At 41.1% G+C, this 23,939-nt stretch overlaps 1 protein-coding gene and 1 long non-coding RNA gene across 5 annotated transcripts; one reads left to right on the top strand and one right to left on the bottom strand.

The window, feature by feature from the left end:
* The first annotated feature begins 745 nt into the window (after positions 1–745).
* ZNF583 (zinc finger protein 583) lies at positions 746–15,149 on the top strand. Of its 4 annotated transcripts, XM_070772358.1 has the most exons (6): positions 746–908; positions 2,103–2,282; positions 2,446–2,531; positions 7,653–7,779; positions 8,047–8,142; positions 12,849–15,149. In XM_070772358.1, exons 3-6 carry the CDS (start codon positions 2,523–2,525, stop codon positions 14,306–14,308), a joined length of 1,692 nt encoding a protein of 563 aa, XP_070628459.1. In that variant the 5' UTR covers positions 746–908; positions 2,103–2,282; positions 2,446–2,522; the 3' UTR covers positions 14,309–15,149. The 4 variants fall into 4 exon arrangements, with proteins under 4 accessions (XP_070628459.1, XP_070628460.1, XP_070628458.1 ...); XM_070772359.1 differs by lacking the exon at positions 2,103–2,282 and having other exon boundaries at positions 7,653–7,769; XM_070772357.1 differs by lacking the exon at positions 2,103–2,282.
* Positions 9,558–22,233, bottom strand: LOC139177337 (uncharacterized). Its single transcript, XR_011561805.1, has 2 exons — positions 15,475–22,233; positions 9,558–10,173 (listed from the first exon to the last, which is right to left on the bottom strand). It is a non-coding gene; the product is annotated as an uncharacterized lncRNA (long non-coding RNA).
* Positions 22,234–23,939: the final 1,706 nt, after the last annotated feature.

Here is a 23,939-nt window from a genome sequence, read left to right as displayed (position 1 = left end):
GTATCTGTTTTCCTATTAAATTTCTCCCACACTGGAACCTCAGCTCCGCGGATGGCGATTTTGGCACGTTCCTAGTTGTCCCCAGCGCCTGCAACAGTGCTCGGCGAACTGTGCTGTCGTTGGTGGCTCAGTCCTGTCAGACTCTAGCCCGCCAGGCTCCTCTGTCCATGGGATTCTCCAGGGAACAACACTGGAGTGGGTTGCCACGTCCTCCTCCAGGAGATCTTCCGGACCCAGGGAAGGAACCCAGGTCTTCCGCATTGGCAGGCGGATTCTTTACCACTGAGCCATGTGGGAAGCCCTGCTTGGCACACAGTAGCCCCTCAGTAAGTGGCAAATGAAAGGCTCGGGAGGACAGAGGGGCTACAGGAAGAGCCCCGAGCCCCGGCGCTCTCCGTGGCCCGCACACCCACCCCGCCGTCTGCGGTACCCCAGCGCCGGCTCGGAGCCCCACCTGCGGCGCCCGCACGGACGCGGCCACTGCGCGTGCGCCCCACAGCCCCGCCGCCACGCGCGCCCAGCGTTTCTGGACGCCTCGGCGATGCGAGCGAGGTGCGCCTGCGCAGTTCACGCCGGCCATCCAGGTCTAGGCGGACTCGGCGGCCGGGCCATGGGTCCGCCGGCCTGAGGGCTGGGCCGGGTCGGCTCTGGGTCGGAAGGCCGGGGCTGCGGGAGCGCGGCAGAGACGACCCGAGGGGACGAAGCCGGAAGCTGCCGGCGCCTGGGGCCGGCAGTCCCGGCATGCTCCGCGCCGCCCCGGGACCGGTACAGGACTCCAGCTCCCGGCGGCCCCCGCGGCCGGCGCCGGCTGCCCGCCCGGGCGCCGCGGCCCCTTTGTGAGCCCGCCGCTCGCGGCGAGATCGAGTCCCCGCCCCGGCCGCGGGCCGCTCGGCGCCGGGCGAGGAGAGGTGAGGCGTCCTGCGCGGCGCGTGGGCAGGCCGGCCGGCGGGCGGGTGGGCGGCTGAGGGCGTCGGGGCCGGTGGGAGCCGGCGGCAGGGTGTGCGTGACCGTGTGTGGGCAGAGCGAGCGTGTCACTGCGTGTGAACCGAGTCTGGCCGTGTGTGACAGCCCGTGACAGCGCCCCTGTGTGCGTGACCTTGCGCGTGGGAGTGCGCGCGGCCGTGTGTGAAGAGTTTAAGGACGCGAGAGACAGCATCGTGCCCGTGCGTCCCCGCAGGCTGCGCCCGGGGAGCCGCCAGCACGAGGGGCGGTGGGGCGTGTGTGTGAGTGTGTGTGCGCCGGGGCCCCGGGACTGGGGGCTCTGTGTAGTGGGGCAGACGCGAGATGGAGGAAGACAGATGGAGTTCACGGAAGAGAGAGAGCTGGGGAGGACACGGCCTCGGGCCCGGCGGGCAGAGCCCTGAGCGCCGGCCTTGACCTCCTCCGGCACCGAAGGTCCTTCCACTGCCGCTGTACTCGCCAAGGCGGGGGAGTTCGTGGACAGTAACTCGTAACTTAGGGAGTTGCGGTGACAGTTTCTGCATGTCCCTGCACCTGCACACCCTCCCCACCCCCCGAGGAAATTTCTTAGAAAAGTTGAGCGAATGGTTTTCCGGTGTGTTTTATAAGCCAGGACCAGAAGCAGGAAGTCCTCTTTGGTCCAGGGTCCTCCAGACCACACGACCCCTGTGCGGGCTACCCTGTGTAAAGATGCTTTCTCTGAGGCATTCACTTGGTAGCTTTTTAATCTCATCTTTGTAGAAAGGGTGGGGACACATTTCCCTTCAATGTCATCCTCTAGTGAAGAGACTAGGGAGGCAGATCTGGATCCCGGTTGGGCTCAGCTGCTTGAGCATGAAGCCTTGGATAATTTCACTGATGAATACCCTTACTTGTGAAGGGGGACATACCCCTTACTTGGCAGTGCCACTCTGAAGGGTGCTGTTATTCTTATAAACGAGGAGCTATCTTATGCACAGAGAGTTTATGTTGCATATTGAGATCTAAAGCACGTGGGAGATTTAAATGGAGTATGAGCGTGTTAAATTGCTTAAGTCATGTAGGACTCTTTGGGAGCCCATGGACTGTAGCCCACCAGGCTCCTCTGTCCTTGGGATTCTCCAGGCAAGAATACTGAAGTGGGTTGCCATTTCCTTCTCCAGGGATCTTCCTGACCCAGGGATCAAAGTGTCTCCTATGTCTCCTGCATTGTTAGGCGGGTTCTTTACCACTCGAACCACCTGGGAAGCCCTTAAGTGGAGTATGATCTCTAAAGATACTGAGTCACTATGTTGAACACTTGAAACTAATGTAACACTATAGATCAACTGTACTTAAAGCAGGTAGGTGGAAGGATTTAGATAGCAAAGACCAATTGAGTGACACCTCTTCTTTACTTCTGTGGTGGGGAGAAGGGCAGCCAGAAGGAAAGGAGACTTTCTCGGCTGACAATGCTGAGAGCTTTGGGCAGGCCTGGCATTTTATGTTTTCTTCCTCCCTCTCCAGCTGTGTTTTCTCTGAACACTGCTCAGAGAGGAGCCAGAAGGAGGAGGGCAGAAGAGCTGTCATAATTTCTTAAAGCCATGTCCGAGGTAAGGAAATATTTCTTCTCTTAATGCCTTGTTTTTTCAGATTTTACATGGACATTTTGCTTTTCTTCTGAAATTCCCCACTCTACTGAAGTTCCATTCATTCAGTGACCTGGTCCTCATGTTTTCCAATCTGGTGAAAGGAGATTTCCCCCCCCCCACCACCCGCAAAGCGCAGCGAGCTTTTTTCCCCCTCAGACACAATTTTCATCTTCTGTTCAAGAAACAGTTTAGCACTTGCTGTGGGTGAGGTGTTCAGTTGGGAGGTCTTAAAAGGCCAAAATACACTCCTTGGTGGAATATGAAAATCTTCGCTGGAGGGACTTGATTCATTGAGGTCAAAGTGGGTGTTAAGATGTGATCAACAGTTTTGAGCTTTTCCACGGACCTGAGTTTGAGAGTAGACAGGGACTGCTGGGGAAGTCTTAGCTGTGGTACAGGACAGGGTCTCTTGCTCAGGGTGGTTTTGAGGAGTGGGATTTGTTGTGTCTTGAGTATTAAAGAGTGGGTCAGCTAGGCAGGAGTTTTCTTCAGGCACTGGGTGAGCATTAATGAGTAGGACTCCATGGGAGTAATGAGATATCCTGAGTTAGCATCAGGCCACAGACCGAATATTCTGCATCATTCTGTGAAGGTTAGTAGAGTTAATATGGAAAACTGCAGGACATTTTTTGAAAAAGGAGACTGATAGGAGGGAATATTGGATATACATTAAAAACTGGCTGCTTACATCTGTAATAACAAAATCAGTAAATAATATAGAATGGGGGCCAGAGAAGCAAAAAGATGAGCACATAACGTCCAGAAACAACTACAGGTACAAAGGGAAAATACTTACTCACCCACTGAGCATATCGTTACTAAAGACTTACTGTACATTAAGTGCTGGCAACACTGTGCTTAAAAAAATAGATACTGTCTTCAGGGAATGTACTACTAGTTTATTATATGATAGTGTAATGATATTTTAAATCAGAGGAGAAGGGCTGGATGTTCACTTGAAATTTTTTTCTTCCTCATACTTTGAGGCTAAAAACATTCTCTAGATTAAATACAAAAAATAAAACCACAAACTGCTACATCTTTGTCTTGTTTTATATCACACAGAGCAGCACTGTGACGATTGGTGGCAGAGATGCTTTGTTTGCACGGCCCAGCACCGTGGCAGCTAGCCACGTGTACGGACTCATGTGACTGAAGGACTGAATTTTAAAACGTTAATTGATTTAAATAACCACATGTGGCTACGAGCTAGTCTATTTAGACACCAGAGTTCTAGGTTCATAAAATGATAAAGCCAGAAAGAAAATTATGAGTAACCTGGTTTTCTGAGACACAGTTTTCCAAATGAGGAAAGAGAGGCCAAGGAAGGAGTGAAGTGCAGACGTCACTGTTGGTGACTGTCAGAGGCAGCAGGCTGTACTCCGGAGGGTCAGCACCGGATGCCGTGAGAAGGGTGGCAGGACAGTGAAGGGCTCCTGGGGGCAGAGTGCTCGGGGTCCTGGAGCACGTCACTTCTCCACGGAATGAGGTCCTGTGTCCTTCCCTTGCCTCTCACGTCCCACACAGCCCAGCTCCCGGCGCTCAGACCTCATTTCCTCCCGTCTTCACTGCTGTCTGCTCCAGTCATGCTGGTCGGCTTGCTGTCCCTCAAACGTTCCAAGCTCCTCTCTATTTCTGAACGTTTGCATTTGCTCCTTCCTCATCTGTAACTCTCTTCCCCTAGAGGATGGCCTGGCTAGCTCTCCCACTTTATGTAGACTGTTGTTCAAATCTCAGCTCATTTTTAAGATTTTATCTTTATGTTACATGAAAGTGAAAGTTAGTCACTCAGTCGTGTCTGGCTCTTTGTGACCCCATGGACTGTAGCCCGGGAGAAGGGAATGGCAACCCACTCCAGTGTTCTTGCCTGGAGAATCCCGTGGACAGAGGAGCTGGTGGGCTGCCGTCTATGGGGTCACACAGAGTTGGACACGACTGAAGCGACTTAGCAGGAGTAGGAGCAGGACTGTAGCCTGCCAGGCTCCTCTGTCCACGGGATTCTCCAGGCAAGAACACTGGAGTGGGTTGCCTTTTCCTTCTCCAGGGGATCTTCCCGACCCAGGGATTGAACTCGTGTCTCCTATATTGGCCACCTGGGAAGCCTCTTATAAAACAGTATATGTTTTATTTTTTCTCTATTCTCACAGACAGGCTATTTATTACTCTTTTAGTGGCCACTTTAGGATAATATGTATCCGTTACTTCTTACTGTAATGATCATCTTTTTTCCCTCTGTAATCTTCCCTCTGTAGTTGGTACTTTTGCTACTTTCTCAACAAGGTAACTCCCCTATATCATCAGTAGCAGATGTTATATTTAGTTATTGTTTCGGGGCTCTGAGTTTCTTCCTGTGCTACAGTGCTTCCATTTTCCTTTTATTTTTCATTTCGTTCCATTTTCCTTCTACCTGAAAAACTTTTATTAGTATTTCTTTGACTACAGGTCAAAACTTCAGTCCCAACCTGATTTTTTTTTTTTTTTCATTACGTCCTTTTCTGACTAGGCCAGAATAGTGTAATTTAAACTTTTTTCTGATGTTAAGTTGGGAAATCCTAGTCTTAATGGAGAGAAGAACTTTTAGGAATATATTTTAAGACAATAACTAGAGACCTTTGTAACATCATAGTGAAAAATTAAGACTGACATAATTGAAAATAATCAAGGGGTTAGTAAATCAGATATGGCTGATTTACATTATGTATTGATAATAATATGCATCTAACAAGAGTGATGTTATCAGTAAATGAATACGTAATCATAGATATGTCTGTGTAAGGGAACGTGAACAAATACATACTGTGCATTTTGACTGCTTATAGGAGATAGGTAGATGTTGGGGGTTAGGACTTCTGAGTTTTTAACTTAGAAAGGGGAAAAAAACACTGGGTAGAAATACCAGGCACTATTTTCTTTCTTTCAAAAAAATTTTTTTATTCTAAATAATCTTGCCATAAGAGTAGCCTAGGCTGCAAGTTTTTCCCTTTCAAGTCTTTGAACATATCTTTCCAGTCCCTTCTGTCCTGCAGTGTTTCTGTAGAGAAGTCACCTGAGAGCCACATGGGGGTGTCCTTGTAACTAACTCTCTGTTCTTCTCTTGCTGCTGTGAGAATCCTGTCTTTCACTTTTGTATTTGTGGGAGAAGGTGGGCTTCATGTCTTGCTACTCTGCCATCTTGATGGCTCTCTCCAGACATTATTTCCTGGGCTTCTTTAATAAGGTGACAAAATGGTATAAGATTCCTGTTTTATAAAATCAAAATAAAGACATTTGAAAAGTATTCAGATCTCATTGGGTAAGAGGAAAACGATCGTCGGGTCATCAAAACCCAGAATCCATTTGTGTGTGTGTGCAAGTAAAAAAAACATAAGAACTTTACCTGGCAAAACCTGCCTGGCCTCTACTACAGAAAACATGGTGTGTGGAACACTTTTTTTTGCACACAGTTTTAAAGAGTGTATTGAAGTGGTTGAATTTTAATAGAATTTATGATTGATGGTGCCCAGTCCTATCTAGCACGTTTCATCTTTTAAACCCAACCCGTGTTGCCTTCCTTGAAGCCTTCACCCACTTCCCAGATTTCCCTTTGTTAAGAAGTGGTTTTTGAGGTTGAAGCACGTAAGATGGAAGCTGAGAACGTAACTGATGTCTCGTGGTGTCCTTTCACTTCACTTGTAGCTTCCTTAACGTTTTTGTCCATTACTCAGACAGTTACTCATATACTGACTCATTTTTTTCCTTCCCATTAAAAATGTTTCCGTGTAGCATCCCTGATAGGCTTAAATGCATCTTCAATAAGGGTATTACTACTCTGTCAGGAGGCACGTTAATAGGAGTGACATTCATATTTGACGACCCCTCCAGCCAGGACACATCCAGAACTTACCCCGATGGGGTCCTGGACGCTGATGCAGGGCGGGTGTCCCCTCCCTCCTGGACTGTGGGGAGGATGGCCACCCGCGGGGCTCCCTGCAGCCGCTGTTCACCAGCCAGCGTGGAAGGATTCCAGTATCTGACAGGTTGGCTCAGCTGTTTGGGCGTGTGCCGTTGAGGGCAGCTGCATGTTAGTTCAGCTTAAGGGTAGGTTTTGCTCTGAATGTGCCAAACCTGTAAAGCACGTGCCAGATCATACAGCCAAAAAAAATTAAGTCTGGAGCAGACTTACATTAGGAAGAATCTGTATTTTCTTAATTCTGGGGAAGCAGACTAGGTCTCATTTCATGTTACAAAGATCCTTAATTTAACCATGGTATTTGAGAGCTATGTGGGAACATTTCAGCAACTCTTGTTCACACAACCCAGGTGTGCACAACTGGGTGTGTTTCTCTAGTGAGAGCTGTAGGTGTTTTGTGATGCACTGCATTATCACATTTGAAATGCTCCCTATTTAACTTAATAGTGGTTAAAATTACTATTTGTCTTTTAGGGGGTATGGTAAGTTAACAACTGTCTTTAAAACTTAGTGATGTTATCAAGAGCTGTTATGTAATCTTTTGTTGTTCCTGATTGTTCTCTGTAATGGCATACATTTAAGTTGTACTTTTGCAAAATCACCATAAAACTTCTTTACTGCTTTTATTACATTTCTGTGTAATTTTAGAGTACCAATACAGTGAGCATCAAATATATTTTTATATATACCTAATTGATACAGCTGGAACACTGATCATTCAGTTGCATAATTTGGGAAAAAGCACATAAAAATTGAGCCTAACCCATGTTTCTGCCTCCTCCTCGAGGCCTTTTTTCACTGCTCCAGTCTGTCCTGATTTTCCACACTGAGAAATGCTCTAGCATGTAGTTTGAGTACTGAATTATTTCACATTTGATTGTTTACAGTGTTCTCTTCTTGCCAATTTTCACTTTATCTTTTCTCCATCAGTTCAGTCTCTGAAATTGTGTACTTTCCATGACAGAGTATCAAGACTAAGCACAGAGAAGTCATGTTGCACAGACCCCAAGATCCTGACAGGAAATTTCACTATATGCAGTATTTCTAAGAACACAGGCCATTTAACTTTTTAAACTATACTCATGTGAGGGTAAGAACACCAGTCGAGCAGGAACGTGTCTGTGTCATTTCAGGATCTGGTGACATTTAGGGACGTGGCTGTCAATTTCTCGCAAGAGGAGTGGGAATGGCTGAACCCTGCTCAGAGGAGTCTGTACAGGACGGTGATGCTGGACAACTACAGGAGCCTGGTATCGCTGGGTGAGGAAGTCTCCCTGTAAGGCGGAATCCGCACGGAGGCTGCTTTCCAGTGCCACGTTTGGGGAGCCTCTGCTGCACCTCACTACTGCTCCCCCAGATGAGTGTAGCTCTGTGGAGTTGGCAGCTTGGTTGGATGTTCATGCAGCTCCGTCTCCCCACCCCCAGAACTCGTCACCTTGCCCTCAGCTCCCTCCCCTTCCCAGTGACCAAGCAGCTTGATCTGACTGATGGGCCTGGCTAATGCCCCTTTTTATTTCTTGTGAGCAGGCGTTTCGGTTTCTAAGCCGGATGTGATCTCATTACTGGAGCAAGGAAAGGAGCCCTGGATGGTGAAGGAGGAGGGGCCGAGGGGAGCATGCCCTGGTGAGTGAGCAAGACCCAGGGCTGGAGAGACCCCTGCCAGGAAAAGCTCAGCTAGTCTGAAAAGTCCAGCTCCTAACTGATGCTTCCTGGGTAGCGTCAAAGGGCTCCAGGCCTGGGAAGAGACAGAGGTGTCTCTGGCCTGAGCTCCCCAACTAAACTCTCCTCGGATTCACTCTCTCACACAGTACTGTCCTCTCAGATGACCTCTTCCTGTTCTCTGGATCCAAATGTCACAGCGTCTCCTTGTCTTTGCTTTTCAGTTTTACACAAGTTGCTCCAATCCTGTGTTTAAACATCTAGATGCAGTAATGCATTTTTTTTTCCTTTTCACTCATTCATTCCTTTTAGACTGAAGGACTGATTCATTTATTTATTCACTTAATCTCTTACCAAGATTCAGGTTTCTACTTTGAGAAAATCATTCTATTAAATTTTTAGGATTATTCTGACGTTTATAAACCATAAAAGGAAAAATACTTCTGGTAGTATTTTCTTCAAGTCTGGGTAACTGGAAGGTGATAGCATTTAACAGAAACAAGTCAAAAGGAAGAACAGGTTTGTAGAAGAAAAGATGAATTTGACTTAGGACAGTAAGAGAATTATCTGATGGGAAGATTTCCTAGTGAAGAAGTGCAGCATACCACTGGAGGGAAGTGGAGGCTAGGAAAACAGTCTGATTAGATGTTAGTGTGAAGGAATGAGGTCAGCAGTCTTAAAGTTTCGAAGAAAAACTCTTTACCAGGGCCTCTGTAGGGAAGTAGACCTTTGGTAGCTTTCTCAGTGTCCTCTGGTAAGTGGCCTCCTGATAGCTTCCTCCTTGGGTTAAATTATATAAATTTAATTTTTCTAGATAGTTATCAGGTTTATTTCCATGAACCTGAGCATAATAATTGCTTACAATTCTGTTTGTTTTGTACTGTAGTATGAAATATCCTATTTTAATTTCTTATTTTATATAGCTAATTTTTTTAGTTGTTAGGTTGCTACTCATGAATCAGTTTTGCTTATTTATTTTTAAATTCCAGCTTTTGGCTATATCTGTTAATATAAAATATAGCTTCATCATTCTCCCTTTTTCTAATTCTCTATTTTCTGTTTTTCTTTTTACTAATTCCTTAGACTTACTTTGTTTCCATTTGTTGGAAAATGCGAAAAAACTGAAAAAAGCTTAAACTGTTATTTCATTGTCTCTTAATTCACTAATGAAATTATTAGAGGTTTTAATTTCTTAATATAGTTTCAGCTGTATTTGATATTTAGTGGTTTTATTTCCATTTCCTAGACAACTTTTCTTTTAATTCCCATTTACATAAGTTTGTTTAACAGAAAGTTTTCTGATTTTACTGTATTTTGATCAAATTGTTCTATCATATTTGATCAGGATAGCAGTTACTACTAATTCTATTTTCTAACGAGTTGAGGATTTTATATGACCTAATATATAGCTTTTTTTTTTTTTAACTATTCTATAGGTTCCAAGTGAGAGTATTTTCAGTGTAAATGCTTGTTACATGACTTTTACTTGATGTCACTAAAGTCTGTCTTTACTTAGTCTTTGTTTCCATCCATAATTTTTCTTAACTTTATAAGACAGTAAATTGCATTTATGTAAATTACAGTGTGATGAGTTCTGACAGCTGTCTACATCCATGAAACCATCACTGTAATGAAGACACAAAATGTTTCCATCACCCCAGAAGCTAGCTTGTGCCTTTTTGCAGTCCATTCTTCTCCACTCTGGCTCCAAACGAACCTTTGTTGTTTTAGATTAGTTTGCATTTAAACTAAATGGAATCATACTGTTCGGTTTACTTCACCATCAAAATTTATTTTGAAAATCACACTGTTGCACGTGTGAGTGACTTACCCTTTTTGTTGCTGAGTGTCAGTCTAGCGTGCAGACGGTCCACACCTCTGTTTTGCCACTCACCTACTGATGCACCTTTGGGTTGTTTGCAGTGTGGGCAATATGAAGTGGTCACGTACAGGACTTTGTGGGGACATACATTTTCATTTCTCTTAGGTAAATATCTAAAAGTGGAGAAACGGGTGGGGGTTGTGGGAGGAAGGCTCAAGAGGGAGGGGATACATGCACACATGTAGTCATACTTTGCTGTACAGCAGAAGCTAACACAACACAGGAAAGGGATTAAAAAATTTTTTTAATACCAGCTTAAAAAAAAAGTAGAAAAACTGAGTCATATGACAGGAATATGTATCACTTTAGTTCTCCAAGGAGATGGTATTTTCATTCCCTTCAGCATTTGTAGTAGAGTTCGTGTGCTCCATATCCTCACCATATCTTCTCAAGTTATTTTTTATTTAAAATGATTTTATTGAAGTACAGCTGATTACAGTGCTGTGTTGATTTCTGCTGTACAGCAGAGCGGCTCAGGGGTCCGCACGTGTCGCTCCCTGTGCTCCACAGGGGGCCCGGTTTGCCATCCTGTATGACAGTCTGCAGCCCTAGTCCCAAACTCCAGATCCTCCCCTCCCCAGCCCTCCTCCCCCTCGGCAACCACAGTGTGTTCTCTGTAGGAGTCTGTGGCTGTTTTTCAGATACACAGTTGCTCCAGTACCCTTTTTTAAAAGACTTTCCCTTCCCCATTATATTGTCTTTTTGGTATCTTTGTTGAAAATCAGTTGACCATGTATGTGTGGGTTAAGTTCTGAACTCTGTTCTTTTCCATTGATCTATGTATGTCTGTCCTTTCACCAGTACCAGACTGTCCTGATTACTAGAGCTTTATAGTAAATTCTGACACCAGTTGAATTTGTAAAATCACTTTGACTATTTTAATAGATCATCTGCATTTCCATATAAATTCTAGAATGAAGTTGAGCATTTCTACCTAAAAATCCTGCTGGGGTTTTGTTTGGGATTGTGTTGAATCTATGTATCAATTTAGAGGGAACTAATATCATTGTTTTATCATTGACATCCTAATATCATTGTTTTCCAATTCCTGAAATTTAGCCATTTTTTACAGTCTTAGTTCTATTAGCAGTATTTTGTCATATCCAGTGTAGTGGCTTCTTATAATTATTATATTTATATATCTATATAGAAAGAGATACAGTTTTATGGATATAAGATACGTAATTTTTTAGATATAAGTTTTTTCCAGTAATGTGTGCATGTGTGATCAGTCGTCTCTGACTCTTTGCAACCCTATGGACTATACAGTCCATGGAATTCTCCAGGCCAGAATACTGGAGTGGAGAGCTGTTCACTTCTCCAGGGGATCTTCCCAACCCAGGGATTGAATCCAGGTCTCCTGCATTGCAGGCAGATTCTTTACCAGCTGAGCAACCAGGGAAACCATGAAAAGTAATGTTATCTGCAGATACAACTTTATTTCTTATTGAAATAAATAGCTAGGATTTCTTGTACTGTTGAATAGCATTGGTTAAGAGCAAATTTACTTGCACTGTTCTCAATCTTAAGGGGAAATGTATTCACTCTTTCACCATTAAGTTGTTACAGATATTTCTTAGATGCCCTTTATCAGCTTGAGGAAGTTCCTTTCTATTCCTACTTTGCTGAGAATTTTTATAATAAACATGTTAAATTTAGTGAAATACTTCTATACTGATTGAAACAACCATATGATTTCTATCTTTAATCTGTTAATGTGGTGAATTATACTGATTTTCATATATGAAACCAACCTTGCATTTGTGGGATGAACTCCACTTGGTCAGGATTATGCTTTCATATTTTCCTGGATTTTATTTGCTATAATTTTGTATCATTTTACATTTATGTTTCTGTGCTACATTGCTTTTGTAAATCATAATAGGAAGTCTGGTTTTACTACAGATAAGGTGAGAAACCACTGGAAAGTCTTGAACAGAGTAATAGGTGATTTGATTTAGGAGTGGAAAAGATAAGGCAAATAAAGGCCTATGGCAGATTAATAAAACCAACAATTTGAAACAAACTTATTTCAATATGAAGGCATCTTGGCTTGAGTATCAGCTGAAAATTTACACTTGGGTGGAACATATCACACAGAAAATGATAACTCAGGAAGACTATTTTCAGACTGCTAAAGTTTAACCATAGAGTTTTATATATAGCCTGTGGCAATTAATAGGGTTCCCTGGTGGCTCAAGACAGTAAAGAACCCGCCTGCAACGTAGGAGACGCAGGTTCAGTCCCGGGGTCGGGAAGATCACCTGGAAAAGGAAATGGCAACCCACTCCAGTATTCTTGCCTGGAGAATCTCATGGACAGAGGAGCCTAGCGGCCTACAGTCCATGGGGTAGCAAAGAGTTAGACACAACTGAGTGACTAACACTTTCATGGCAATTAATGACACCTGGTGTGTTTTGGGATGTGGGGATCTAATAGATTTTTTTTTTTAGCTACATTGACATGAAGTTTTCTTTTTTAAAGCTAACAAACTTACCTTGAATGCAGGCTAACCTGAGGCAAGAGAGGAAGGGTGTTTGCAGACTTATATTAATATATATATATAATGATTGTGATTTTCTGATGGGTTACCTTAATAGTTATGCATGAGGTATTTTCTTAATAAATTTTCCTACATTTTCATTCTTTATAATCTCATTGTTAGACTGCATTTAACAGCTATTACATTCTTGAACTTATGTATGTAGTTCATTTACCAGTTTGTGTTTTAGAAGTTCTTTTCTAATGCATAAATACAAAAGATGTTTGTTTTCTTGATATCTTGTAGGTTGGGAGTATACATTTAAAAATAAGGAATTTCCATCAAAGCAAGTTATTTATGAAGAATCATCCAAAGTAATGATGATGGGAAGAAGCCATCTTAGTTATAACCTCAACTGCTCCAGTTGGAGAGGAGACTCTAAAAGTAAGGACTGGTTTAAGAACCAGTTGGGAACTCAGGAGGTACATGCTAGTCAGCTGATCGTCACTCATAGAGAAATCCTAAATGAGGATCACAGTAATGAATATACTAAGTCCTGGCAAACTTTCCATCAGGATACAATCTTTGATATAAAGCAGAAACGTAATAAGCATGAGCCACAAAAGAGAAGTTACCGGAAGAAACCTATCGAAATGAAACGTAAGAAAGTCTATGTAGAAAAGAAACTCTTGAAGTGTAATGAATGTGAGAAGGTGTTCAACCAGAGCTCATCTCTCACTCTTCATCAGAGAATTCATACTGGAGAGAAGCCCTATGCATGTGTCGAATGTGGGAAAACTTTCAGTCAGAGTGCAAACCTAGCTCAACATAAAAGAATCCACACTGGAGAGAAACCCTATGAGTGTAAGGAATGCAGGAAAGCCTTCAGCCAGAATGCCCACCTTGCTCAACACCAGAGAGTTCACACTGGAGAGAAACCTTATCAGTGTAAAGAGTGTAAAAAGGCCTTCAGCCAGATTGCACACCTGACTCAACACCAGAGAGTTCATACTGGAGAGAGACCTTTTGAATGTATCGAGTGTGGAAAGGCCTTTAGTAATGGTTCATTTCTTGCTCAGCATCAGAGAATTCACACCGGAGAGAAACCTTATGTATGTCACGTGTGTGCGAAAGCCTTTAGCCATCGTGGATACCTAATTGTACATCAGAGGATTCATACAGGAGAGAGACCCTATGAATGTAAGGAATGTAGGAAAACCTTCAGCCAGTATGCACACCTTGCTCAACACCAGAGGGTTCATACTGGAGAGAAACCTTATGAATGTAAAGTATGTAGGAAAGCCTTCAGCCAGATCGCATACCTTGATCAACATCAGAGGGTTCACACTGGAGAGAAACCCTATGAATGTATTGAATGTGGGAAGGCCTTTAGCAACAGTTCGTCACTTGCACAACATCAGAGAAGTCATACTGGAGAGAAACCTTACATGTGTAAGGAATGTAGGAAAACGTTTAGCCAGAATGCAGGCCTTGCTCAGCATCAGCGAATTCATACTGGAGAGAAACCTTATGAATGTAACATTTGTGGGAAAGCCTTTAGCTACAGTGGGTCTCTAACTCTACATCAGAGAATTCATACTGGAGAGAGACCCTATGAGTGTAAGGACTGCAGGAAATCTTTCAGGCAGCGAGCACACCTCGCTCATCATGAGAGAATCCACACTATGGAGTCATTCTTGACTCTTTCCTCCCCCTCAGCCTCTATGTCCAGTCAGCTGCCAAGACCTGTAGGTTTTATCTCCTAAATATGCCTTGAATCTGACTCCATTAATCCATTTCCATTCTATTAATGTTTGTCCAATACACAATAATCTATTTGACACAGACGATGGGAAGGGCTTTCTAACCCACCCCCCTGTATTTACCATTTCCTGTTAGTAATCCATATTGCAGTCAAACTTGTATTTCAAGAGTCTGACCATATCACTTCTTCATTAAAACCCTTCACTGGCATCCCATAGGGCTTAGGGCAAGGTGCACATTGCTCAAAATAGTCTAAAAGACCCCTGCCCCCAGTACCTTGTCCCACTTTACCTTTCAGAGTCCCATTTCATGTGACCATCTCATTCCTGGGCTACTTATCAAAATTCAGAATTCATATTGCAGCAACAACTAGATCAGGGTTCCAGTTCTTACTGTTCCATTTTCTAGCCCTCTAGTTGTGGAGAAACATTTTGTCCCTTGTAAGCATCTTGTCTTTTTATTTCTATTACAGAAATAATAATGGTACTACCTCAAAAGTTAATGGGAGGATTAAATGAGATAATGCATGTAAATTGCTCAGCACAGTGCCTAGCATAATCAATAAACATTAATGTAAAATAAAAAGATAACTGTATACAAAGAAGACCTGATCATCTTAGCAGTGATTATCGATGAAATAACAAAACAGCTCAAGACCCAGGAGACTAAAGACTTTTGAGTAGAAAGAGCAGCCCTTGTTCTGAAGCTGAGTGGAAAGGGCATCCAACACAGTAGAGTTAATGCTGGAGTTCATGATGATAGAGTTAAGATGGTTGCTTCTGTTTCAGTACAAACATGGAAATATGATTTTGTTGATTAAAATTAAAAATTAACTTCATTATATATTCAACACTTTTAAGAAACCAGGTGTTAAACATCAATAAGTAAAATTTACTGAGATGTATTCGTCATTTACATTTAGACAAAGGCAATATAGTCCTCAAAAGACAGAAAACTTTAGAAGATCAATAACCAAAGAAGATTAGAAAACAAAATTTTACTCACCGTTCCTAATTCCAGGTAGATGAATCATGTTAAATCCATGTCATTTAAATAGAAAAGGTGTTAGTTTCTAAGCTGTAATTCCAAGACCAGAGGGAAAAGAAATCAAAACTATAAGTCAAAACTCATAAACATGTTTGATTTGTGTGAAATTTAAAATAAGTACCTTTAGATGGGCATTTGTTTTCCACTTTTCCACAGTTCAAACTACTGCCTGTTGTCTTACATCTGACTTGTTTTACACTTTATTACTTCCTGACTCCTGAAGGCTTCATGCAATCAGTGCTGGAACCAATTCTCATGTGACTATAAGTACAAAGAAAATGAGTGAAGTTTAATGGAGGATGAGAAGAACAGACATTTTATCCTTCTGTAGGGGAAGATTCAGTATTATACAGATGTTAGTAAGCCCCAAATTAATCTATTGATTCTTTGTACCTAACAGAATCCTAAGAATTCAAGGCCTGAAACATCGTGTTTATCAACACAAACACACAACAGACATACACATAAAGGAAACATGTAATAATGGTGAGCTCACTGTAGTAGCTTAACAGTATTGGTACATGAGATTCTGCTCAAAGTTATTTCTGTACAAAACAACTGTCTCATTCTTTTATCCAAATGCAAAACAGAGTCATTAGAGGATACCATACATCATCATGGAAAACAATCTCCCTAAATACAACATGAGATCCAGAAACCACACACATGGATTCTTGACTATATAAAAACATTAATGAGCTTTTATATAGTCAAAGATAGTACAAAAGGTTTTTAAACATTAGAATTTGAAAACATTAGTAAAATATGTTTAACCTATGAGATTCATATCCTTAACATGTAAGTACTCCTCCAAATCATTTAGAAAATGACACCTCTTCCCTTATGGGTAAGGGGTATAAAGAGATAACTGATGAAAATGATAAGTACCGACTCTCAAAAGGATCAGAATACAAGCTAAACAAGTGAACTACCATCTTTCAATATCGGATTGATAAAATTTGCACTGCAGAAGCACAGGAGAGGAGGTACTTCTGTGTACTGATGTAAAGGTGACTTGTCAGTATCAGAATTTTCAAGGCTTTCTTTTGCAATTAAACACGAGTTTACCCTACCATATCCTATAACAGATAAAAGGTATCAGAAAAGAATCAAATTTTGTTAAAAACAAAAGGGAAAAAAGTGCTTATTCATGAAATGTAGCAGAAACAGCTGTGACTTGAAATGTCTGCCTGATGGATTTCACTAATGGCACGTCAAGTCTGTCCAAAGGTCCTAGAGAAGCTCATGCTCTAAGTTAGCTTGTGTAGAGGCTGGAGGTAACAATGACAAGACAGTTTATATGATTTTTTATGTGAAAGTTATGTTAGTATCCCTACCAAAGCTTTCCCATTGCACTCGTCTGTAAGTAAAGTAAATTGGATCCGTCTTTCACACCATTCAGAAAGATTAGTTCTAGGTGAATAAAATCCTAAATGTTAAAGTACTGGGAGAAAACAGAATAGGATATGCCTATGACTTTGCTGTTGGATACATCTTCCTAAACTAGACAAAAACGAAAGCCACAAAGTAAAGATTAATGAACAACTTGATTGTATCAAAAGTTGTTCGGTCACTAAGTCTTGTCCAACTCTTTGCAATCCCATGGACTGCAGCATGCTTTTAAAAAGACAAAAGAAACAGAATGGGGAAAAGCTGTAATAAAATACTAAAGGAAGGATGTAAGAATACCTATAAGTAGGTAAAGGACAACCAAGGGAGAATAAAAATGAACAAAGGATAATAATGGGTAAGTCAGAAGAAATGCAGACCGCTGACACTGAGTCCCCGCTTAGCCTTGCTAGTAGTAAGAGATGCAAATTTAAATAATCTAATCTTAAAAACCTGGCAGTTGTATAGAGAAATAACTACTCTTATCAGTACCACTTTGGAAGCAATGAAGTTGTTAAAACATTAACTAATCCCTTCAGAGGGCAGTATGGTTAGTACATGAAACTGAGAGCTATTTAAATTTCCAACAATACAGAAATACTGGCACTAGTTTAAAAGGATGGACTGGTAATATAAGGATTTGACTAAAAGGCACTGATTAAAAATTTGCAGATTAATAAGAGACTATATATTTAAAATACATTTCTAATACATTTCTATAACTGCAAATACACAGAAATAAGTCCTGAACAGACATATCCAATTTGTGTTTTGTGGAGGGACCTGGAATTGGACATTCTGGTCAAGAGGGTAGATTTATCATTATCTGTAATGTTTTAAATAAGAATGTTGTCATTAAAACTATGAAAAAATTCAGTGAACTTGCGGAGAACTACAGCAACTAGAATGAGAGTTGGTATCTTAAGTTGAAACCTTTCCTGGAATTTGGAGACTCTCATCATCTCTCCAGCCCTTCCCAGGCACACTGAAATCCCAGTAAATCACTTCATTCAGCGGAACAGATCTATAGTGAGAATAACCAAAGTCCTACTGTCTACCTAGATAGTGAGAATAACCAAAGTCCTACTGTCTACCTAGGAGAATCAAACAGTATCATTCTCAAATGTGAACAGACAGCTGAGGATCATCACAGATGATGGAAGAGTATCAGCATGATGAAGACTAAGAGACAGACTAAACCTGGAGCAGGTGAAGTTACAGAATGAGAATAAAAATGTACATTTGAGACTGGAATAGATGTTACACTTTTAAAGCAAATATGAGAAGCTACCAAAAAGAAGACAACTCCTAAAAAAAAAAAATTACTGTTAGAAAGTTTCAAAGAAAGTTGGGGAAATTCTTCCATTTCATAAATTTGGAAGAAAAAGGGACTTTGAAGTCTAGTAGAAGGCCCATCTAGTTAATATGAGTTCCACCACACATACACACACACACAAATAATTATAATAGAGAAAATAAGAATGTGTCAAATGATTAAGAATCTAAACTGAAGAAAGTTATGAATTCTCAGCTAGGAATAGCTCACTTGAATGTTGGGCAGGCTGAACTGGCAAAAACCATATTATAATAGAAAAAAATTTTAAAAAACACCCAGAAATATGCTTGTGGAATTCTGTAACACTAAAGAGGACACTATCCTAAAAGCTTTAAAAAAATGTGAATTTCTCCTAATAAAGAATAATGATCGAGATAGCATTAGCCTTCCCTCAGGTGAGCAATATTAGATTGTAGAATACAGAACAGCAGCTTCCAACTTAGGACTTGAAACTGCTTTGAATCTAGAGGTTTATACTGGAACAGTAGCGAAACATGAGGCCCAATACTGATATTCTGTATATACAGTTTGCTTCAGTTTACTTCCACTTGTCTTTCAATAGGGCAGTGAATGATTAGCTTTAGCAAAATCTGGATGGAAAAGGGAAAAAACAGAATCTAACCTAGTAAAGTGGTGTTGAGGGTGACTAGGATGATCACTGTAAAAATCAGACCAAATTTCTGGTAGGCTAGATATCCAGGGAGTCAGTGAAGAGAAACTTCAGGGAGAAAGGAAGGGATGGGTTACATTAAATAGAAAACACAGAGTTTGAGGATTTCTGTAATATGGTGAAAACAAACATTCATCAGAAGGACAGACAGACAATTATTGGCTTGGGGAAAAAACAAAGGAGAAGCCATACCAGATACCATGGTCCTAATATAAAGCAAGCCCCATAAAATGTGACATGACTTTGGAAACAGAATACGGGAAAAAAAAATTTAAGTGAGTACTGGGATCGTAACACTGGACTTGTAGAGGAGGAAATGTAATCTTCAACAATGCTTGGCTCTGACTCTTACGAGAATATTTATACAGTGATAATGATCTAATGCTATTTTATTTCCAGCTTTAAAATAGACAAATCCCTTAAGTCTCTGTATATGTGTGCATGTATGTGTATAACAGACCCCATGGACTGGACTGTATCATCCATGGAATTCTCCAGGCCAGAATACTGGGGTGGGTAGCCTTTCCATTCTCCAGGGTATCTTCCCAACCCAGGGATCAAACCCAGGTCTCCTGCATTGCGGTGGATTCTTTACCAGCTGAGCCACAGGGAAGCCCCTTATTTCCAGCTTTAAAATAGACAAATCACTGAAGTCTATGTGTGTGTATGTATGTGTATATATTATATATATATATACACACACAGTGTAATATCTATTTAATAACATAAAGGCAAAATACAGCTGATAGACTGGATGGTGGGAGGCTGACAGGGAAGTAAGTGCTTGAAGCAAGGATAAGGGGCAGTATGCTCATGGTATATGGAGAGGATTCAGGAGATCTGTCTAAAGTCGATAGAAGAAATGTAGGTTAGTTGTATTTGAAGTTAAAACACATCAGAGGAGCTATTATAAGCCACTTGGTGGGATGAATTAAATCCTTACCTTTCATGAAGACTTGGGGAGTATATAAAGTTAGCAAATTTACAAATAAAAGCAACTGTAATCAGGACTCTGATAGAAACCCAATTCAAATCAGGAAAAAGCTGATTTATTAGCTCCTATAAATGAAAGATGCAGAGCAGGTATGTCGCAGCCTCAGGTACGCCGGACTTGGTGCTCAGGCTCATCAGATTCGTAGCTCACAGCTGTGCTTTCACTCGTTTCATCTCTGGCAGGCGAAATCAGTAAGATAGTTGGAAAACTCCTAAATATTTGAATATAACTAGCTGCTGTCTATGGGGTCGCACAGAGTCGGACACAACTGACACGACTTAGCAGCAGCAGCACAAGTTTTAGTAACCCACAGGTTAAAAGAAAAGGCAAAATAGAAAGCATTTTGGATTGAAACTTGTAACAGCATATCAAAATACATGGAAAGCAGCTGACACATTACTTAGAAGGAAACATCACTAAATTGTGAAATAAAGCTCTCAATGGCTTCAATCTCACCTTTATCAGATTAGAAGATGAAGAGCAATGAAATCCAAAGGTAGCATAATAATGGAAATAAAGAATAGAAATCAATAGGAAACAAATATAAAAGGTCAATAAACCCAATATATCTTCACTCAGACAACATGAAAGAAAATATTCCAGTTACAAATACCTGGAATGACAGAGATGACATCACTACAGTTATTAAGCAGATGATAAGGGAATACTGTGAACCTTACGCTAAAAAATCTGACCACTTAGATAAAATGGAAAAACTTTCCCGAAAGATTCAAACTGCCAATCTTACTCAACCTCTTTAAACTTATTGTTTCATCCTTTGTCAGGTGCTTTTTATAAAGGAATAAATGTTTGATTTCTTGATATATCTGCCACAGCAATAGATCCAGTTTCCTATAGCAAATTTTATAACTTTCATGAAATAAATCCAAGGTTAACCTCACCTTTTAGGATCTTATTATAAATAATGAAGCATGCAAGGTAGATGAGCTTTTGTCTATTAGCAAAGATCATTAAAATCACAGTCAAAAAGTGTCAACAGAAGAATTAACTATCTTGCAAAATTAACTTGTATTCCTGCTATCTTGCAAACACATTTGAAGAAATATAGGACTGGGGGCTTCCCTGGTGGCTCAGTAGTAAAGAATCCACCTGCAAATGCAGGAGACACAGGTTTGGTCCCTGATCCAGGAAGATCCCACATGAAGTCTAACAACTAAACCCGTGCGCCACAACTCCTGAGCCTGTGCTCTAAAGCCCGGGAGTCTCAACTCTGAACTCATGCCCTAGAGCCCTTGCTCCACAGCAAGAGAAGCCGCCCCAGTGAGAAACCCCACGCACCACAACTAGACTAGGCCCCGCTCGCCACAGTCAGAGGAAAGTCCTGCAGCAACAAAGACTCAGCACAATCATAAATAAAATTATATAAAAATATATTTATTTTTAAAGTATAGGACTCATCTTATTTGAGAATCCCTTAGATTGAAAGGAGATCAAACTAGTCAATTCTAAAAGAAATCAGTCCTGAAATTCATTGAAAGGACTGATGCTGAAGCTGAAGCTCCACTACTTTGGTCACCTGATGGGAAGAGCTGACTCACTGGAAAAGACCCTGATGCTGGGAAAGACTGAAGGCAGGAGGAGAAGGGGACGACAGAGGATGAGATGGTTGGATGGCATCACCGACTCGATGGACAGGAGTTTGAGCAAGCTCTGGGAATTGGTGATGGACAGCGAGGCCTGGCGTGCTGCAGTCCATGGGGTGACAAAGAGTCAGACACGATTCAGTGACTGAACTGAACTGATAGGAAACAATTAAAAATAAGTGCACAATCTGCCTTGACTTTTCGCAAAGAGCTCCTCATTCTCTTCTAAATGATTTAAAATTCATTCCATTTTTTGGCAATGTGGCAGAAGTACTGGGAATCAAACATAATGGGGCAGCAAGAGGTCAACTTGGCACAAGATCGTCAAGCCAATGTCAAAGGAAGTAGGTTCTGCTTCGTGTGGAGTCGGCGGCTGAGGGGCAGGTGGGCTTGGTCCTCAAGGTGGGGTGGCCTGAGGTTGGGGGAGACTGAGATGCAGGAGCAGTGGAGGCGTCTGCACTTTAAGTTAAATAACACAAGTTCTTGAATTTAAAATCAGTTGGTAAATTCGGGGACTTTCTCATTTCTGATCTGTTACCTCTTGCCCAGATTGCCTGAATTTTTTTACATATGAGTCTGAGGAAAAACTGCCTGTTCTTTGTTCTTTTTCTGCCTTCTATTGGGTTAACTAAGGATTTATTATTCCATTTTATTTGATTAATTGCTTACATCTCTTTAAAAAATGTTTTAGTGGCTACTCTTAAGGTTATAATCTACATCTCTAATTAACCAGAATGTATCTTCAAGTAGCATTAACAAGGTATTACACGATGTTTCCTAATCTCTCCCATCCTTTGTTTCTGTATCTACACTTACACTGCTATAGCATACTGCTGTTGATGGCTGTCTTCCAGATGTTTAGATAAGCCTAAAGTTAAGAAAAATTATCTTACCTTCATTTATTCCACTTCTAGATCTTTGTGCATATCCGAGTATATGCTATGTTTCACATCCCTTCTGCTTAAAGAACCTCATTTAACATTTCTTTTAGAGTAGGGTCTTCTGGCAATGTATTTTCTGTTTTTCTTTCTTTGAGAGTCATTTCTCTATCAATTCTGAAAAATATTTTTATGAAAAATTTCAGAGAGACAGTCCCCCCCTCCCCATTTTGTTCCTGTGTAATGTCTTAACAAAATCTTTCCTGGTATTAAGCTTTATAGATTTATGTTCTGTTGTCATTATCCATTATTTATTCAGATATTTCTTATCAGTCATTTTCTCTGCTTCTTCTGGGATTCCACTATGTTATGTGTGGGGACAACAGATCTTTCCCCACAGCTCTTGGGCGATCTATTCTTTGCTGTCACTCCTACCCTCCTTAGTGTTCCAGTTTGGCTACTTTTTATTGACTTACCTTCAAGTTCAGTTATTCTTTCCTTGGCTGTGTCAAGTATACCTATGAGCCTGTTGAAGGTTTTGTTCATCTCTGTTCATTTTTTATTATTTCCATTTGATTCTCACAGTTCCATCTCTCTGACCAAATGACTCATCTAATTTGCCTGTTAAACACATTTTTCATTAGAGCCTTTAATGTATTACTCACAGTTATTTAAAATTCTGTGTCAGGGAGTCTGGTTCCATTTCTTGATTGCTTTTGTCTCTTGGTGGTGGGTGTTGATTTTTCTTGTAGCTTTGTAAAAATTACTTTTGACTAAACTCCATGTATCTTGCATTGGACAGTAGAAACAGAAGTAAATAGATTTTAATCCTTAGAAATGGCCATGCCATTTTTTCTGTGAAGCCTTTCATGTTGTCATTAATATAAAAACTGGAGGTTTAAGGTTGCTTGTTGCTATGACCACCCTAAGTTCATCACAGCCTTCAAAATTCACTAGCGATTCCTTAAAGTGAGGGCTTGTTTTTCACAGATTTATCTCAATGTCTGGGTGACCTTCGAATTTAGGTGTTCCCTTTTGACTATGCCTTAAAAAAAATCCAGCTAAACTAAGGTTATTTTCATTCATTCAGTATTACTGTTTACTACTTACTTTGCGCCACTGTACTAAATGCTAGAACTTGTAACTCTCCTAATACCTCACAACCCTCTGCCATTAGTTTGTACATCTGTACTTTCTCTGTTGCCTTCAACAGCCTCCCAACATTTGTGTGCCTAGTAAAAACCTATTCTGCCGTTAATATGATCAGTCACCAAAAGTGATCGATCACCATGGAGTTCACCATCCTTGACATTACTTGCGTACCTTATATGCTTCCATATTTAAATAGTCTGAATTCCCTAAACTGCAAGTGCCTGCAGGCAAGAACAGTGTCTTATTAGTACACATAACATGTTTTAGGTTTGTGACCATTGATTTGGAACCAACATCTAGGGCAGATTGGCAGAGGACTTAACAAAGTAGAGGGGTGTGTGTACAGAACGGTAGGGAGAAAAGACATGGCCCTCCATGAGCCTTCTCTGTGTCGTCTGCTCATCCGTTTGCTTGAAGTGCTGGTTTTTATGCTGAGTTTGCACACTGATATGACAAGTTTAAATGGAAAATTAATTGTTCTATTATACTGCATGCATGCTCCCTTCATAAATCCAGTTGTTATTTTCTCAGCTGTGTTCAAAGTTAGAGTGACCTCATGTGAT

The sequence above is a fragment of the Bos indicus genome, chromosome 18 (genome assembly GCF_029378745.1).
Source record: "Bos indicus isolate NIAB-ARS_2022 breed Sahiwal x Tharparkar chromosome 18, NIAB-ARS_B.indTharparkar_mat_pri_1.0, whole genome shotgun sequence".
In the NCBI taxonomy this organism is placed as follows: domain Eukaryota; kingdom Metazoa; phylum Chordata; class Mammalia; order Artiodactyla; family Bovidae; genus Bos; species Bos indicus.
Note: the sequence above shows the minus strand (reverse complement) of the source record. Positions and strands in the feature narration are given on the sequence as shown.

Bases quoted from the DNA above. Each gene is read 5' to 3' on its own strand.
- ZNF583 (XM_070772357.1), top strand. The intron at 7,780-8,046 runs GTGAGGAAGTCT...TCTTGTGAGCAG, and splicing joins CAGGAGCCTGGTATCGCTGG to GCGTTTCGGTTTCTAAGCCG. The intron at 8,143-12,848 runs GTGAGTGAGCAA...GATATCTTGTAG, and splicing joins GCCGAGGGGAGCATGCCCTG to GTTGGGAGTATACATTTAAA.